This window comes from Hypomesus transpacificus, chromosome 10, assembly GCF_021917145.1.
Source record: "Hypomesus transpacificus isolate Combined female chromosome 10, fHypTra1, whole genome shotgun sequence".
Classification (NCBI taxonomy): domain Eukaryota; kingdom Metazoa; phylum Chordata; class Actinopteri; order Osmeriformes; family Osmeridae; genus Hypomesus; species Hypomesus transpacificus.
In genome coordinates, this window is record NC_061069.1 from 13255303 (window position 1) to 13274335 (window position 19033).

General features: G+C 48.2%; 1 protein-coding gene across 5 annotated transcripts; it reads left to right on the forward strand.

Moving 5' to 3' along the window:
• Window positions 1-937: 937 nt before the first annotated feature.
• LOC124473146 (CMP-N-acetylneuraminate-beta-1,4-galactoside alpha-2,3-sialyltransferase-like) lies at window positions 938-17821 on the forward strand. Of its 5 annotated transcripts, none has more exons than XM_047028429.1 (7): window positions 938-1181; window positions 5347-5495; window positions 9356-9418; window positions 9933-9980; window positions 13211-13246; window positions 14267-14309; window positions 17664-17821. In XM_047028429.1, exons 2-7 carry the CDS (start codon window positions 5387-5389, stop codon window positions 17758-17760), a joined length of 396 nt encoding a protein of 131 aa, XP_046884385.1. In that variant the 5' UTR covers window positions 938-1181; window positions 5347-5386; the 3' UTR covers window positions 17761-17821. The 5 variants fall into 5 exon arrangements, with proteins under 5 accessions (XP_046884385.1, XP_046884387.1, XP_046884384.1 ...); XM_047028428.1 differs by lacking the exon at window positions 938-1181 and adding an exon at window positions 1865-2595 and having other exon boundaries at window positions 17664-17817; XM_047028432.1 differs by lacking the exons at window positions 938-1181; window positions 9356-9418 and adding an exon at window positions 1865-2595 and having other exon boundaries at window positions 17664-17818.
• Window positions 17822-19033: the final 1212 nt, after the last annotated feature.

The window sequence follows — 19033 nt, forward strand, 5'->3', positions numbered from 1 at the left end:
CCATCCATATCTCTGTGGTGATCCTGTCTTGAGAAGAGGAGCTTAGAGGACTCTCAGGGTCCAGGCTAGCAGATCCACCTGGGCTTCTGTGACTCCTGTTCAGTGTGTGAGGGTTAGAGTCCGCGGTACAGGATGTGTGAACCATGTTTGTGTTGCGTGGATGTCGAGGATCATTTGTGACTTGGTCGTTGGGCTGTTTACCCACAGCCTTGCTGAGACTGTGGACAGTGTCTCTCTCACTGGGAGGACTGGAGCGAGGCTGGCGGTGGCAGGGCTCTGTCCTCCATGATCTTCAGCTCCAAATACTAAACAGTTCCAGTGCTGAGTTTCCACGTGCGGTTTGACCTCACTAAAAGTCAGTGATGGCCCTGTAACCCATGACTACAGCCCTGTATTGTAATACCACAGGGTCCTTTGATTGGTGCACATTGAATGATGTCACTTCCTGTAACTCTACAGCGTGTCACTTCCTCCCTGGGTGGGGTCTTAACCTGTCAGCACTCTGGGCCCAGACAGACAAGGCCTATACAGGACCTCCCTGCAGCTCAGCAGTCAACCAGCAGTTCAGGTTGATCATTCTAACTGTATTGTAAAGACCTTATAACAATCAATGTCACAGAATATTTTCAGAATGTGAAAGAATGTGAAAACAATCTAAAGCAAATAATACGTCATCAGTCTGCAAACGGTTCACATTCATCAAAACCAAGAACTATTTGGTGTTAGCTTTTTTGAAGCATTGTTTTCCATTATACTAACACAAGAGACACAATAGACACCCTGGTTGCAGAAAGGACTGTCTCGTGGCTCCGTGTGTCTCGAAGACGGCAGAACGCGGTACAACTCTCCCGCGAGCCCTTCTGTTATGTTGACACGGCGTAAAACCCCGGAGGGTGTGGTTTATTGTGTGTGTGTGTGTATAAATACTTTATCCTGCTAATCTCTTGGCCCCAGCTGGAGAAAGTGGGGTAGAGGTTTCTGTTTCCTGGCTGATTCAATATTAATAGATCTATGTGCAGCGCAGCGGACATCAGACGACCTGGCGGAAGAGGGGTTTTTTCTCTTTCCATCTTTGGCCTCAGTCCCAACAGCGAAAGACGGAGACGGCGGTGAGAGCGGGTGGCACGGCCGCACCAGACCTGACTGAGGGGGAAATCCAATCAGAGTGTAACCTGAGGAGGGTGAGTAAGGGGGGCTCAGAGCTCGGAGGAGAGAAGCAGCAATCTGAACACACCACCTGGGGATAGCCCCTGTTGTCCTGTCCGAGGAGTCAGAAGTTAAATGGAGCTCAGATTTTAATTCTGGTGTTGTTTTTGGAGGGTGTGGTTTACACTGGATTGATATTATAATCCGACCTATTGACAGGTTGGATGAAAGTGAAGGGGGCCTTACAGTGACAGAACAAGACCTAATCAACCTGTAACCTCAACACTGTAGAGGCGGCCTGACCTACAGCTCTGGGGACAGTGGAAGGCATAGCCTAAGCAGAAACTGTTGGACGAGGTCCATCGAGTTACATTGAAAGCACACGAGGACCACATAATACAGGGATTTTGATGCTACCGTCATAAAAGCCTGCAGAACATAATGTAACAGCTGACCAGCAGCCCAACACGTGAAGCTTAGACCCGAAAGCAAAAAGCTCCATTCATCTCGATTGAACGGCTGGAAACCGTAAATGCAACAGGGTGGGCGAACCACGTGACCAGTCGCGATGCAGTGACCTGGCCCGCGGGGTCGACGGGACTGTGGGTTTGGAAATGTGGCGGGGGGCGGGGAAGCGGGGGGAAGGCTGTCCGTTCATAGGAGGCGCTTGTCTACTGTGTAACCAGCCTGCTCCAGTCCACGTGCATCACGCGCATATCTGTAAACTACTTATGACTAGGATATGAGTTGACAGTAGCGCCTTAAGGCAGCCCGCAGCGACAAATAACTTATATCTGTTGTCTGAACTGTTGGCCTATCTTTTTACTTTTTGGTCTAATGGCTCTTCAACTTTTGAGAGACATGACGGTATCAAAAACACCTTCTTCTGTGTAGTTTTTAGGCTATTTGTGTTTTGTGGATGCTATATGAAGTAGTCTAGTATTCTTTTTTATTTTTTTGTATTGTGAAATCATGGGTTGGTTCAATTTTTTTGACAAATCCTTGTTCAGACAGTCCCCAACTTGCCTGGCCAAACATGTCAGTAGGCTAAGTAAATCCGGAGAAAAAAATCGTTGAGGAAAAGGCTATTTATGTTGTGGATTAGCGTGAAAGTATTGGAAAAATCAGCTTTCTGATACAGAGGAGACAGAGAGACACAGAGAGAGACAGAGACAAAGACACACAGAGAGAGGGAGACAGACAGGGAGAGACAGGGAGAGAGACAGAAAGAGAGAGACAGAGAAGGACAAAGAGACAGAAAGAGAGAGAAAAAAGAGAGACCGAGAGACGGAGAGAGAGGTAGGGGCAGAGTGAACGTCTTGTGCTCAGCCCTGTTCAGAGGATTGACATGATGGATAAAACGGGGGTCTAAACCACGGCCGTGTTGCCCACCTCTGCTAACCAAACCAAGCCTTTCCCAACCCCAGGATTGAGAAGGGCAAAGACGAGGTAAAAAAATTATCAATTCCTACTACCAATAACAAGGTTTTGATCTATTTGGCTTCTGTAGGCAGGCACCTTTGTGAAAACGTCTCGTTTTCGGTTGTATGTAGCAGGCCAACGTGTAGAGCTAACTGCGTTAGCAAACAGCCCAGCAGTGAACCAGATAAACGATTTATACGTGGCTTCCACTTCTTGAAGACGTTTTTAGAGGCTTGGTATTGTAGACTAAACTCAAGCGCTATACAAGGCTACTACAACCGTAGGTAGCTAATCAATACAATGTTTTGATTATTTTTGCACTGTGATAGACATTTGTCTACTCTCTGTGTGACTTCAAAAGCCAAGAACCGTTATTTTAATCTCCAGGTTTAATAGACAGCGAGAGAAGTGTTCTGGAACCAGTTCTTCTGGTAGCGCAGTCGAATTACTTTTCATGTGACATGAGATGTATTTTCCTACCAGAACATGTAACACTAACAGTATTAAAGTATAGTCAACTACAGTCCCTCACTGAACTGAGCAATTGGAAACTAGTTACTGTAGTACTTGAGGTGAATAATGCCTTCATTTTACCATCATGAAATACTCAGACGGAACGGTGAAAATGATCTAACGGGTATGTTTCCGTTACACAGTGAACTATTCCGGGCTTGACCACCTAACCCACCATCTATAGCTACGTCGTTATAGTTTGCTAAGCTAGCTCCCTCTACATAGCTAACGGTATTCGAGCTAGCTAACTCTAGCCAGTTCTTATCAGTGTCCAACCACAATTAGACCACATTATCAACCTAATACACATTTAACCACCGTTTTTTAAAAACGTATATACGGTTATAACAAGCCCTTTATGCGTGTGACAGCCAAGTCAAGATAGACTAGCCTTAATAAAAAAACAATTATACATTAAATCAACATTTATTCATTTAGCGGACGCTTTTATCCAAAGCGACTTCCAAGAGAGAGCTTGACAAAGTGCCGAGGTCCCTATTGCAGGTAGCCAAAACATGAGGCAAATTTGGTTGTGGTTGATGAAAATGGTTTCTGTTCTGCCTTCACAGTTGAGTCCTCCGTTCCGTTACAGTATCCAGATGCACTGCTAGCTATATGCTGTAGCTAGTTTGTTTTCATAACTTTTTGCCTGTAAACCGGTATACTTAGTGTAGTTCAACAATTAGCTTGTTTTTTATTTCAACGTTTGTTAATATATTTGTCTAAAATTGGTTTCACATCCAGACAATCCTGCCTGTAAGTAGCCAAACTGTTTCTATTCTTAAGAAAAAAAAAGATTATCGATCATCGAAGACCAACCAGACTTGTTTAATCTGGTCAGTGGCGTGTCTGTCAGTGTGTAGGGAGATAAAGAGATAAATGGAGATAAAGACAGAGTAAACAGTAGGAGGCTGGAGAGGGGGCGAGGTACAGTAGTCGGAATGTACGGAGGGTAACGTTCAGTGTTCCCTTGCCGTCCGCTAGCGTCCTTCCCATAACAAGATAAAAATACGTCCAAAATACATCGAAAGCAAATGTGAATTAAAGTGGAGGCCTGTTATAGATGGCTCTGCCTTCATATACCATAAGGGCATTGGAGAATTATTCTTATAGTATGCTTTTAACCATTGGGCGACATCGTCTGCCATCTTGGATTAACATAATCCAGCCCTCTAATCTGTTTAATGGCCGAGGTGGAGAGGGTCGTATTTCACTTTTCCTTCAGCTGAGTGCACTGTTGCTAAGTCTTCCAAACTCACCTTTGGTCACACCACACACACACACACATCTGTGAGAGCACACACAAAGGCCAGACGACAGGTGGGTGCAGCTCAGTGGTTAGAGCATCTGACCACCAGGTTCAGATTTTCCCTGTACATCACTTTGGGTGAAAGTGTTTGTTATATGAGTCCGTAGGGACTAATGGTGGGTTTAGCTGATCTGTGGGTGTCTGTCAAGCTTGAATATGGAGAGACACCAGCAGGGTGAGGAGTAGGGGTAGAACAGGAGAGAGACCAGCAGGGTGAGGAGTAGAGGTAGAACAGGAGAGAGACCAGCAGGGTGAGTAGTAGGGGTAGAACAGGAGAGAGACCAGCAGGGTGAGGAGTAGAGGTAGAACAGGAGAGAGACCAGCAGGGTGAGTAGTAGGGGTAGAACAGGAGAGAGACCAGCAGGGTGAGGAGTAGAGGTACAACAGGAGAGAGACCAGCAGGGTGAGGAGAAGGGGTAGAACAGGAGAGAGACCAGCAGGGTGAGTAGTAGAGGTAGAACAGGAGAGAGACCAGCAGGGTGAGTAGTAGGGGTAGAACAGGAGAGAGACCAGCAGGGTGAGGAGTAGGGGTAGAACAGGAGAGAGACCAGCAGGGTCAGTGTTGTCAACGTTGATACCATTCAGTAGTATTGTTGTTCCATGAGATCCTATAGTACAGTAGAATGAAGTGTTACACCACCACTAGTATGATATTGCTGTGCCATATGAACTGGTGTTAGTCCTTTCCACTGCTTACCTGCTCCATGTTTAGCAGCTGCTTGGAAACATCTTTAGATTGCCTAACTGCTTACAGGAATAGAGGGTGACAACCCCAGCTTCCTGTGTTGTTTAATGTTTACCGTCGGTCACAGAGTGATGAATGATTTAGATGAAACAAGCATTCTCCCTCCCTCCCTCCCTCCCTCCCTCCCTCCCTCCCTCCCTCCCTCCCTCCCTCCCTCCCTCCCTCCCTCCCTCCCTCCCTCCCTCCCTCCCTCCCTCCCTCCCGTGTCTAGGAGATGTGGTGGAGGGAGTCCAGGTGAACGAGTGAGGAACATGAAGCCGACACACAAGGTTCTGTTTGTGTTCTGCCCCATGCTGGTTCTGGTCTTCATCTACTACTCCTCCGGCAAGCTGCACCTGCACGTATGGGGTCACAAGCTTAGTGAGTACCTCTCTACTACAGGCCTCTGATAAGGCGCTCCTTCATTCATTCATCCATCCATTCATTCATTTATTCATTCCTCCAGTCATTTATTTCTGTATTCATTCATTCAGAACTGATAACAGGATCCTTCCATTTCCCTTGTCTTTGACCATTCCCTCTCTATTTACATGATGTCTGTGTGGGTGATTCACTAATGATGGATGTGTATATCCATTAATTGATCTGTTGATTAGTTTATTTTATCCTTCCATCCAATCATCATCTGCCTGTGTGATCTCTCCTTCCTGCCTCCTCTCTGTCTGTGTCCTGCCAGTCTGCCAGGCTCTATGTGTGTCTGTGTGTGTCTGTGTGTGTGCGTGTGTGTGCGTGTGTGTGTGCGTGTGTGTGTGTGTACCAGGCACAGTGCGCAGTAACCAGAGAGGAGGGTTAAAGGCAGAAGGAACCGGGGAAGGAGGGAGGGGGTTGGTTACACTACAACCCTACTCCTGGAGAGAGACCCTCCTGTAGGGTTACACTCCAACCCTACTCCTGGAGAGATACCCTCCTTTAGGGTTACACTCCAACCCTGCTCCTGGAGAGATACCCTTCTGTAGGGTTACACTCCAACCCTGCTCCTGGAGAGATACCCTTCTGTAGGGTTACACTCCAACCCTACTCCTGGAGAGATACCCTCCTGTAGGGTTACACTCCAACCCTGCTCCTGGAGAGATACCCTTCTGTAGGGTTACACTCCAACCCTGCTCCTGGAGAGATACCCTTCTGTAGGGTTACACTCCAACTAGGGATGGGCATTCGACTAAATTGTCTTAATCGATCGTCGGGAGAATTAACAATCGATTTTCGATTAATCATTAACATTTTTATATTAAAATTCACTATTTATAGGCTATATTAAAATGCAGTGAAAATACAAAACTAAAAAAACAACTATTTGTGTAACTCCTAGAAGCAGCTAGAAGCCTGTGCTCAAATACAACTGACCCTCGTTTTTTTTCCGGCTAATTAACAAAGCTTCATAAAAACCTTTGCCCTCAACAATACTTAAGGGTAGCATATCCATCTCGATGGACTTGCAGATCCGTTGGGTAATTTTCTCTGCTCGTTGTGCATCGCAGCTCCTCCGTGTTAGCACCGAGAGCAGGATGCACCGCCACTAACCAGGGTCGGATTTACGTTCTTCAAGTGGTACATCATTTGAGTCGTGGAGGAGTTGTATTTATACTCAGCTTTGCAGTGTTGGCAGTGAACAAAGTAATTTTTTAGTCAATATGGTCTCACGCTACACTTCGCCGTGACCTCTTCATGTTTACTTTTGAAATACATGGAAACTCGCCGGTAACTGAGTAGGCATGTGGCGTTTTGGTAAAATGTTTACTTGCTGCCACATAGCGAAATCCATTGCATTCCTTCAAGACTCACACTACGCAACAGAACACGCATTAGTTTTATTGATGAACAAATAATGTCATCGACTAAATTCTTAATGATCGATAATCGATAGTCGATTAATTATGCCCATCCCTAACTCCAACCCTGCTCCTGGAGAGATACCCTCCTGTAGGGTTACACTCCAACCCTACTCCTGGAGAGATACCCTCCTGTAGGGTTACACTCCAACCCTGCTCCTGGAGAGATACCCTTCTGTAGGGTTACACTCCAACCCTGCTCCTGGAGAGATACCCTCCTGTAGGGTTACACTCCAACCCTGCTCCTGGAGAGATACCCTCCTGTAGGGTTACACTCCAACCCTGCTCCTGGAGAGATACCCTCCTGTAGGGTTACACTGCAACCCTGCTCCTGGAGAGATACCCTCCTGTAGGGTTACACTCCAGCCCTGCTCCTGGAGAGATACCCTTCTGTAGGGTTACACTCCAACCCTGCTCCTGGAGAGATACCCTCCTGTAGGGTTACACTCCAACCCTGCTCCTGGAGAGATACCCTCCTGTAGGGTTACACTCCAACCCTGCTCCTGGAGAGATACCCTCCTGTAGGGTTACACTCCAACCCTGCTCCTGGAGAGATACCCTCCTGTAGGGTTACACTCCAGCCCTGCTCCTGGAGAGGAGCACCAATCCCAGGTTTAACAAACTGTTTTCAGTTCATCAGGGGCGTCATTAGACCCTTTATACTGGGGTATGTGCCCCTGTATAAATCTGCTGTGCCCCAGTAAAATCTAAAGTTTGAGTTTGAACAATTTACTTTATTAGTCAGTGCATTAATTTAGATTGATAATCCCGGAAAAGTAAACACAGTATCCCAATTAATGCTTGAAAAATCAAAGCAGTTTAACCGAAATTACAAATGATGCCCGTAAAATTCCATGTCAGCGCGCTCTTCTGAGCTTTCCAAATAGCCACTGCAGCACGCACACAGAAGTCCAGGTGTCGAACTCAGTACACAAGTCAGAAAAACAGTATTTCTGCTCAAATGAATGTGAAAAAAATAGGCGTGTTCACATTAAGTATTGATGTCCCTGCCAAAGCTGATATCAAACTTGCGTCCCTGAACTGTTGTATAGTGGGTTAAGCAAGGGGAGTTTCTATAGCCTAGTTGTGCATTATGCGCAGCAAGTTGAAAGAAAAAAAAGGATATCAACAAGGGCCTGTGCCCCAGTAGAGTTGGATGTCTTAACAACTCCTCTGACAGAGATACTTCCTGTTATTACACAGGAACAGGATGCTGAGCTCGGCAGAGTAGAAGGGACCAATAGCATCAGAGAACAGTTGTCAGGTGGTTCTGATAACGTGTACCCTTTCCTGGGAAAGAGAGCATTTGAAGGGGACCCTGTAATAACATCACCTAGTGATGAGGATGTTTGTCCACCAGAGGGTGGTGTCACACAAGAACACTCCAACTCTAAATAACGTGATATCGTGTTAGCAGATGCTTTCATCCGAAGCGTCGTACAAGGGGAGATTTGAACCTGGAATCTGTTGATCTGAAGTCAGATCCACCACAGATAATACTGTACAAGGATGCAGTCTCCTGTTCTGCTCTCCATGGTAACCAGAATAACTGCCAGTTGTGCTCATCACTGCTCAGGGTTGTTTCTATGGTAACCAGGGTTGTGTCTATGGTAACCCCCCCCCCCTCCCCCACATACATACACACACTCCTTATCTTTTAGAAGTCTTAAGTAATAAGACAAATCTTTTAGGGTGAGTCTGAAGTGTGTGTGTGTGTGTCTGAGGAGGGTGTGTGTGTGTCTGAGGAGGGTGTGTATGTGTGTGTGTGTCTGAGGAGGGTGTCTATGTATGTGGAAAGGAAATGGGAGGCATTTGCCAAATGTTTAAGATAACAAACATGTCTGTTTTTGGTGTGTGTGTGAGGAGGGTGCGTGTGTGTGTGTGTGTGAGGAGGGTGCGTGTGTCCTTTGTCTATTTGATGTTCCCCATCTCTCTCCACCTCCTCTTTATTAGTTGTCTCAGCAGAACCAACAGCCTTGGAGCCCTCCCCCACCCTCCCCCACCCTCCCCCATCCTCCCTCACCCTCCCCCACCCTCCCCCACCCTCCCCCATCCTCCCCCACCCTCCCCCACCCTCCCCCACCCTCCCCCATCCTCCCCCACCCTCCCCCATCCTCCCCCACCCTCCCCCACCTCCCACATCCTCCCCCACCCTCCCCCACCCTCCCCCATCCTCCCCCACCCTCCCCCACCCTCCCCCATCCTAGCCCTCCTAGCCCTCCTACCCCCCATCCTAGCCCTCCTACCCCCCACCCTCCCCCCATCCTACCCCCCATCCTAGCCCTCCTACCCCCCACCCTCCCCCCATCCTAGCCCTCCTACCCCCCACCCTAGCCCTCCTAGCCCTCCTACCCCCCATCCTAGCCCTCCTAACCCAACTTTCCATTGCAGAGGCAGAGGCAGAGCCCCCCCTCAGTGTGGTGGCCCCCACCACCAGGAGGACTGTCCCCCCAGGTAGAGACCCCAGCCTCTGCTCTCCTCCACTGGGCCACAGGGGGGCGTATGGGGGGGGGGGGGCTACGCTATGCTGCTTGGTGGAGGAGGGGGGCTGGGGGGCTGGGGGGGGCATACTCTGGAGCAGCCAATCTCAGCTAACACCTACACTACCTCCACCACCTGGAGCCTGGCATTCCATCTTCTTCTTCACAATCATTGGTTCTCTTTTTTGTTGTTTATGTTTATTGACGTGCTCTATTTTCGCTGCTGTGATGACGTGGTGTTGACCTGGGCCTTCCTGTAACCGTAACAACATGGCTAAAGGGGCGGGGCGTTCTGGTGCTAAGGGGCTGCGGTCCAGGGATGAAGACCAACCAGTCTGTAATTGACCCAGGAGGACTAACATTAACCTCTTCCTCCTCCTTTTCCTCTTTCCTCCTCTTCCTCCTCCTCCTCTTCCTCTTGGAGGCCTCAATCTGCCGCAAGCCTTAGTTACGGTTGCTAGGGACTAACCCCGCCTCTTGTTTTTCAGACTCGGAGGTGGACAGTACTCTCATCGCGGGACAGGTGGTAGGCTCAGGTACACCCCTCCCCTCCGCACCCCTCCCCTCTGTACCCCTCCCCTCCTCACCCCTCCCCTCCTCACCCCTCCCCTCCGCACCCCTCCCCTCCTCACCCCTCCGCACCCCTCCCCTCCTCACCCCTCCCCTCCGCACCCCTCCCCTCCTCACCGCTCCCCACCCCTCCCCTCCGCACCCCTCCCCTCCTCACCCCTCCCCTCCGCACCCCTCCCCTCCTCACCCCTCCCCTCCTCACCCCTCCACTCCGCACCCCTCCCCTCCTCACCCCTCCTCTCCGCACCCCTCCCCTCCTCACCCCTCCCCACCCCTCCCCTCCGCACCCCTCCCCTCCCCTCCTCACCCCTCCCCACCCCTCCCCTCCTCTCCTCACCCCTCCCCACCCCTCCCCACCCCTCCCCTCCTCACCCCTCCCCACCCCTCCCCTCCGCACCCCTCCCCTCCTCACCCCTCCACACCCCTCCCCCTCCTCACCCCTCCCCTCCTCACCCCTCCTCACCCCTCCCCACCCCTCCTCACCCCTCCCCTCCTCACCCCTCTCCACCCCTCCCCTCCGCACCTCTCCCCTCCTCACCCCTCCCCTCCTCACCCCTCCCCACCCCTCCCCACCCCTCCCCTCCGCACCCCTCCCTCCCCTCCTCACCCCTCCCCACCCCTCCTCACCCCTCCCCTCCTCACCCCTGCCCACCCCTCCCCTCCGCACCCCTCCCCTCCTCACCCCTCCCCACCCCTCCCCACCCCTCCCCTCCTCACCCCTCCCCACCCCTCCCCACCCCTCCCCTCCGCACCCCTCCCCACCCCTCCCCTCCGCACCCCTCCTCACCCCTCCCCACCCCTCCCCTCCGCACCCCTCCCCTCCTCACCCCTCCCCTCCTCACCCCTCCCCACCCCTCCCCACCCCTCCCCTCCGCACCCCTCCCCTCCGCATGGCTTGGCAAATGGCTTGCAGTCGGCATTAATTCAACCAACTCAAAATTAAACCCAAAATAGTTTCTGACTCACCAATCGGTAGATTATGGATGGCAGTACAGCCGCTGACTGCTAGCACAGCCACATAGCCAATCTTTTCTGTCATACCAGTCCGTTTGAAACGAGCGGACAATTTTTGGTCCCTTTTGCTGGTGTAGTTCAGGCAAGGTTGGCATAGGGCCTCCCTCTTGCTAGCAACTAATTTTTGCCATTAAATCGAGCTTTGAAAAATGTCTTAGTTCTACGATATGGGGAGATACTGCTGCCGTCATTTTTACTTTGAATTTCGCGGGGGTACCGTTAGCTGGTGTAATGACGTCAGCTGGGCAAATGTCCAGTAATTTCTCGATTTTAATTGGTCCATGTTTGATACGTAACGTTGATGATTACTGGCATAACATAGTTACGTGCAAAGGCACAGCAGAGTTGTGCTTTTCGACGTACATGTTAAAGAATACAGGATTGAAGTGCGCATGCGCAACATGAGTTTTTCGTTGTTGTCCGCAATGAATGGACAGTGAAAGCACTGCTTATTCTACCATTTTGTTGTATTTGATTATGCGTAACTGCTACATTTGTCATCGTAACGTCTAAACAATTGGAATAACACACATATTGCATATATACATCACAAGAATAATCAGTAAAAATACAAATATAAGTTTATTAAATACAATTATTTAATAAACATTTTTACGTTTGAAATTTGGCAGGGTAGGCAGTGCCTACCTTGCCTACCCTGACTGCACGTCACTGTCCCCACCTCACCCCTCCTCCCCACCCATCTTCACCCCTCCTCACCCCTCCCCACTCCTCCTCACCCTCCTCCCCACCTCGCCCCTCGTCCCCCTCCTCACCCCTCCTCACACCTCCTGACCCCTGCTCCCCCTCTTCACGCCCTCCTTCATCTCCCTCTACCATTCCTCTCTCTCCCTCCTGTGTTTCCTAAAGAATGTGATTATATTTGTGGCTGCAGGCAGAGGTGGAGCTAGATGTGAACGTTTGGGGCTCAGCCCAAAGCTACGTCCTAGTTCAGGTTACATGTGACTGTAGATTGGGACTTCAACAAGTAATGCGGGAAAATAATTGACTAAATTGGAGCGGAAATCGTTTTTGGAGCTTTACGTAAACATAACATTGGACTTATATTGTTATATTTGCCAAATGTATTTAACTATCAATATCATTCTATTTAACTTGAATGTATACGTTTTGGACACATTTGTGCAGAGAATTATGATACTAACCGTTCATAAACTCCGGCTTGATTCTCCTGCCGATTCTCGGACAAAGCAGTTTGTCCCGCGCGTTGATTCAGAGCGTGCACGGAGAGAGGGGGCTGTTCACAGAAGTCTCCGTTGTAGTGAGAGAGAGAGAACGCGAGCGGGGCAAGAAGGGGCTGAGCAAATCAATGCGCTGCTCGCAGCTCTACAATTTTTTGCCATGTTAAACTGTCAAATAAAAACCAGTTAATACATTTGTGGCGGTCATTTTTGAATTGTTGCGGCCCGCCACAAATAAATCAATGTATGGGAAACACTGCCCTCTACCCTCCCTCCCTCCCCCCTCTCTTCTCTCTCCTATCTCCTTCCCTCTCTCCCTCCCTCTCTGCTCCCTCTCTCCTCCCTCTCTCTTCTTTGTGAATACAGCTCCTCGAAAGGAACCCAGAGCAGCTTTCATCCAGTTTACCCTAAACTTGTCCTCTGCTACCTCCTCCCCTCTCCTCCTCATCCTCCTCCCCTCTTCTCCTCTCCTCCTCCTCCTCTACTCCTCATGGTAATAATAAGGACATAGCTGGAGTTCTGAGCCTGTAGCCACCATCTATTACAAAGGAGAACACTAGCTCCTCTCTCGCCCTTTCTTTATCTTTTTCTTTCCCGCTCTCTTTTCCTCCCTCTCTCTCTAATTCCTCTTCTCTCTCTTGTCTGTTTTTCTGTTTTTCTCACCCTCCCCTCTCCTTTCCTCTCTCCCTCCCTCTCTGCCTCCCTCTCTCCCTCCCTCTCTCTGTCCCTCTCTGACTCTCTGACTCTCTGCCTCTCGCCCTCTCTGCCTCCTGTCCTCTCTCCCTCCCTCTCTCCCTCCCTCTCTTTCTCCCTCTCTGCCTCCCTCCCTGCCTCTCGCCCGCTCTCCCTCTCGGCCTCTCACCCTCTCTCCCTCTCTGCCTCTCTCTATCCCTCTCTGCCTCCCTCTCTCCCTCCCTTTCTCTCACCCTCTCTGCCTCTCTCCCTCTCTCCCACTCTGCCTCTCGCCCGCTCTTCACCAGGCACCTATGGTTCAACACCTCCGTCCTCCTTCATAGGTGAAACGCAACTTCGACCGCAACCGCTGTTTAAACTTTCATTTGATCTTTGAATACAGCAGAGTGCTATTGGCTGCCTTCTAATCCTAATCCTGCTTGTTGGACCTCAATGCCCCACCCCCTTCCTCCTCTAACCCTAACACTTTTCTGTTTGGTTTCTATTTAGTTTCTACTGTCTTTGCTTGGTCTTTAAGACCCAGCTGCTTATTAGGGGAGACGCGCTAGCTGATGGCTTGCTGTGCTAGGTGTTCCGCTGCCTACAAGCTAGCTGATCGCAATAAGCCAGACCACAGCCTGCTAGCCTGTTAGCTGATTGCTACAAGCTAGCTGATCGCAATAAGCCAGACCACAGCCTGCTAGCCTGTTAGCTGATTGCTACAAGCTAGCTGACCGCTACAAGCCAGACCACAGCCTGGTAGCCTGTTAGCTGATTGCTACAAGCTAGCTGATCGCAATAAGCCAGACCACAGCCTGCTAGCCTGTTAGCTGATTGCTACAAGCTAGCTGATCGCAATAAGCCAGACCACAGCCTGCTAGCCTGTTAGCTGATTGCTACAAGCTAGCTGACCGCTACAAGCCAGACCACAGCCTGGTAGCCTGTTAGCGGACAGCTACAAGCTAGCTGACCGCTACAAGCCAGACTACAGCCTGCTAGCCTGGTAGCTGACAGCTACAAGCTAGCTGACGATACAAACTATCTAACCACTACAAGTTAGATTCCAGCCTGCTAGTAGACTGCTACAAGCTAGCTGACCGCTACAAAACAGACCACAGCCTGCTAGCTGACTGCTACAAGCCAGACCCCAGCCTGCTAGCTGCCCGTCATCGCTGCTGTCTGTCTATTTTAATCTTTGGGCCTACCTGGCATGGCTCAGTCCTGTTTAGTAACATGTTTTTTTTCTCCACCCCTCTCTCTCCCCCCCTCCTCTGCCCCATTTCTCCTCTCCTTCTCTCTCCCCCATCCTCGTGTCTCTCTCCGTCTCACTCCCCCCTCCTCTCCTTCTCTCTGTCTCTCTTCAGTGTATGACAAGCAGGGCTTTCTTCTGAACCTGGATGGAAAACTGTAAGTACATTCTAACACTTGTGTTTGTTGACTTGGTTGTGGTCGATTTGTCAGTGAACCGATAATATCGGCCGATATTAGGCATTTTCCAAATTATCGGCATCAGCATTTATAATGGACGATAAAATATACTATATATATATTCGTTTTTTGTAAAAACAAAAGTGAACAAACATTCAAGTAAATAGATGAACATAAGATACTCTTACAGTCAGATATCATGTAAAGACAATATTGAAGTTAAATCAACAAAAAAAAATATACACATAGAAATGTATACAGATAAATGAATATATATATATATAAAAAAAAAAAAAAGAAATGACGAAACACCCTTCAATCATTTTATGAGTATTGGCGTTGCATAGTTTGTCCACCAGAGGCCACTCTACAACGTCCCTGTCCAAAGGACTGTATTTTTATAAATTCTATTCATCAGAACTCAATATATTTTGATGTTCCTCTGTTCTGTTGTGACAATAAAACAAACTAGTTCATTTTTAAACTGCATTATCATAATATTTTTGTGAGGACTCATAAATAACTACAAATAACTAATGTTAGGGAAATCTGTTTGTTATATACTAGTAGTATAATTGGACCAATACGCTGTTCTTATTGGTCCAGAGACGTTCTCAAAAGTTAACAAATCCGTTTTTATACCTCCTGAAAGTTTGCTGAGGTAAACAAACGTTTTTCACGGTGCCTTGGAGATTTACCTTAACAACGTGGCATCTGCTTGGTAACAAAGTATAACTATAGCTCTAGCCTAAACAACTAAATATGTTTTTTGCACAGGTCCGCAAACGGTTTGTCGCTTCGACAAAGTTTTAAAGAGTTGTTTGAAGAGTTGCTTGATATGTTGCCTTGGAGATGTAGTGACGTCACCAGTGCAAGTGCAGCTGATTGCTCTGCCAACATGGCGTCTGCTCCAGATTCGACGTGTTTGATAGGGATCTTCCCACGTACTGTTGTTGTATATAAGAAACCAAATGTTTACTCTTTGACAGGTCAGCAAATGCTTTGTCGCCTCGATTTGTTAAAACGATTTGTTTGTTAACCGAGACCGTAGGTCGAGAGATTGTTTTAAAGGGGCAATTGACTGCAAAACCGATTTTACTTTGTCATAGTTGAATAACGACAGTTCGGTGGGTAAACTCAACATACCGTGAATATCAAAGTCCATTGACACCTTTTTCCTATTCAAATCTCAAAAAGAAAAAATTTGGCTGTAAAACGCTAGCTTTTCAACAAAGCTACCGGTCCTACGTAGGACCGGTGATCGCCCTCTTATTGGCTCTGGTCTGTATCTTTGTCACGCCCCAGAATTTACATCCAGACCAGCCCGCGGTAGCGTCTATCTCCGATACTAGTTTAGCTGCGCGCTGCTCTGACTACTTATAAGGAATTACAAAGAAGAATGTTTTGAATTATAACAAGGATATTGAAAATGGACCACGGTCGTAAATGCTGTGTTCCAGGCTGTACAGGGAAGGCTAACACTCACAGTCTTCCCAAGGAGCCAAACATTCAACAGGCATGGCTGCTGTTGTCTATGAGAAGATCCCTGCGAAGTTCGACATTCAATCATGCATTTGCTCTGAACATTTCACCCAAGACAGTTTTGACAACTTTGGACAATTTCAAGCAGGATTTGCTAGGAAGCTGAACCTGGAAAGAGGTGCTGTTCCGACCGTATGCTCATTGCAACCGCAAGCTATAAGGACAGTATGATGTTGTGCTAACAGTTATTAGCAATGTTAACGTTTCCTGTATATAGCATACCAGGTAGAATGCTAAATACATTTCTACACACATCAAATGACTCTAGCTAGACTAGCTGTAGTCGGCATTAGAAGGGAAGCTTCCGAAAAATAGCCAGAAAACGAACAGCAGTCTGGCTTATTGCTAACACCTGTCTAAATAATCTATTTGAAAGAACTGGAGAAAGGCAGGTTCTAGATACAAGATACGTTAGCATTGCTAGTAACTGTTACTAGTAACACCTAGACTGTAGGCATGTAAACAAGTTTAGCTTGCTAGTTAACGCAAGAGCATAGGTAGAATGTGTGATAATTTAGCCTAGTTTATTGGCAATGGGGCTAACGTTGATTCATGTTCCTGACTGTGTTTCATTCAAATAAATAACCTGTGTAATGAAAATCTACATATCACGATGCATGTTTGTCCAGATCTTTGTCATGTTATTTTACAGCAAGATATCTAGAGCTAGCCTAGCTAGCTAACTGAAGCCGAGTGGAATCACGATATGGTTTGGTTGCTAAGCTGTAGCCTAACGTTCTACCCACCTAAGTCAATCCAGTTTGCTTCAACAACAGAAGTGGAAATAAGTAATGTTATAATTTCAAATGATATATAGTCAATCTGTTGTCAATCTGTACACAACAATGTTGTGTAGACACAATAGATTTATTTGCGCGTTTTTATTTCAAGTCTCCAACTTCGGTGTTTCAGCGAGTGCTGCTGTTGGCCGTGTTGCGTTTTTGCTCCCAGCTTCACTCGTGGATAACCAACCAATCAGCGCGCAGCTTATCTAAATATTAATGAGCATACCATAAAAGGAGAAAAGCTAGTGTTTTTTCCCGGGAACATTTCAGAGGATCTGTCAGAGGGCATAGAACAGCACCCGGGCCATTTTCAACCCAACTAATGTGACATACCCTATTCGGAGACCTTAAGGAACAGTGTGAAATAACCCCAAAAAACAGTCAATTGCCCCTTTAACAAATCTCTGCTTAGAAAGGCGTTTGCAGACCTGTCGAAGAGTAAACATTTACAGTTTATGTTTTGTAACGCGTTTCTGGATAAATAAATAAAAATATATCGTCCGATATATCGGAATATCGGATTTTTAAATCACCAAATATTCGTATCAGTATCGGCCTTAAAAATGATTTATCAGTCAGGATCTACTTCAGTGTTCTAGAGCTCAGAGTGTTCTATTTTTCAGAGTGTCTTGTTCTTGAAAAGCAGCGTGTGTTTTTCAGAAAACAGACGTGAACCGTGATGAAGCAAACACAAGATTAGGGTGATCTAGTCTCCCTGACTCACATCCCCTTTACTGAGCGGCTGGTACTGCAATAGCTAGCAGCTAGCTGGTTAACGTTTATGTTCTGGAACACTCACAGTTAGCTATTTAAAAAAAAACTGTTTTGATAAATGTTTGGCTTCTCTATCCTCCTTTCCTTGTCCTCCTCCCCATCCTCTCTTCCTCCCCATCCTCTACTCCTCTTCCTCCCCATCCTCTCCTCCCCATCCTCTCCTCCTCTTCCTCTGCTCGTGCTCCTCCTCCTCCCCATCCTCTCCTCCTCTTCCTCTCCTCGTGCTCCTCAGGCCAGCAGAGCTATCCTACAAGTATGGGAACCTCAGTGAAGGCATGTGCAAGCCAGGCTACGCTGCTGCCAAGATGACCACCATCTACCCCAAGTAAGAACAGCTTCCTCCTCTCTCAGCTCCCCTTCCTCCTCTCCTCCTCCTCCTCTCATCCTCTCTTCCTCCTCTCCTCCTCCTCCTCTCCTCTTCTCCTCCTCTCTCTCCTCTCCCTCTTCCTCCTCTCTCCTCTTTCTCCTGCTCTTCCTCCTCTCTTCCTCTCACCACAAGCACCACTCATACCAGTCCTCATCTGTCTACAACCACATAACTGCCTCTCTGTCTCCAGATGGAGGAATCATTATCTTCTCTATCGGTCTCTCTGGAGGTTCTTTGTATTTCTGAAGAGTATATCTATAGTACCTTTGTGTCCAGCTCCCAGCATGCCTCTGGGTTTCAGACAGGGCCTGCGGCTCTCCCTTTGATTGAGCACCCAACTTCCTGTCCAGTGCGCAGGCATGACTCATCACTTCCTGCTCCTAATGACACGATCTATAGAACGTTCTGCGGCCCATTGTGACGTCCCTGCCTTCTTGTCCAGTCATGCTGCAGGTCTTTGTTCCAGGGATTCATCTCCTACTGCACGCGCTCATAACACCCCTTCTTTGTTGAGCTGCAGTGTGTGACTCACTGCTGTGTTTCCACTACGGACATGTGTGGATTAGGGGGGCTAGGAATGTCTGTGGACTAGGGGGGGCTAGGAATGTCTGTGGATTAGGGGGGCTAGAAATGTCTGTGGACTAGGGGGGCTAGGAATGTCTCGACTAGGTTATACAAATACAATTTGATTTGAGTTGCAGGAGTGAGACCACAATTTCCCATGTTCTCCAGAGAGCCCAGTCTCTTTCAGTGGTTCTCCAGAGAACCCAGTCTCATTTAGTGGTTCTCCAGAGAGCCCAGTCTCATTCAGTGGTTCTCTAGAGAACCCAGTCTCATTCAGTGGTTCTCCAGAGAGCCCAGTCTCATTCATTGGTTCTCCAGAGAACCCAGTCTCATTCAGTGGTTCTCTAGAGAACCCAGTCTCATTCAGTTGTTCTCCAGAGAGCCCAGTCTCATTCAGTGGTTCTCCAGAGAGCCCAGTCTCATTCATTGGTTCTCCAGAGAACCCAGTCTCATTCAGTGGTTCTCCAGAGCAGTGGTTCAAAACCCTGGTCCTCAGGGCACCCCTGTCCTGCATGTTTTAGATGTTTCCCTGCTCCAACACACCTGATTCAAATGAATGGTCAGAAGCAAGCTTCTGCAGAGCTGGATAACGACCCATTCATTTGAATCAGGTGTGTTGAAGCAGGGAAATATCTAAAACCTGCAGGACAGTGGTGCCCAGAGGACCAGGG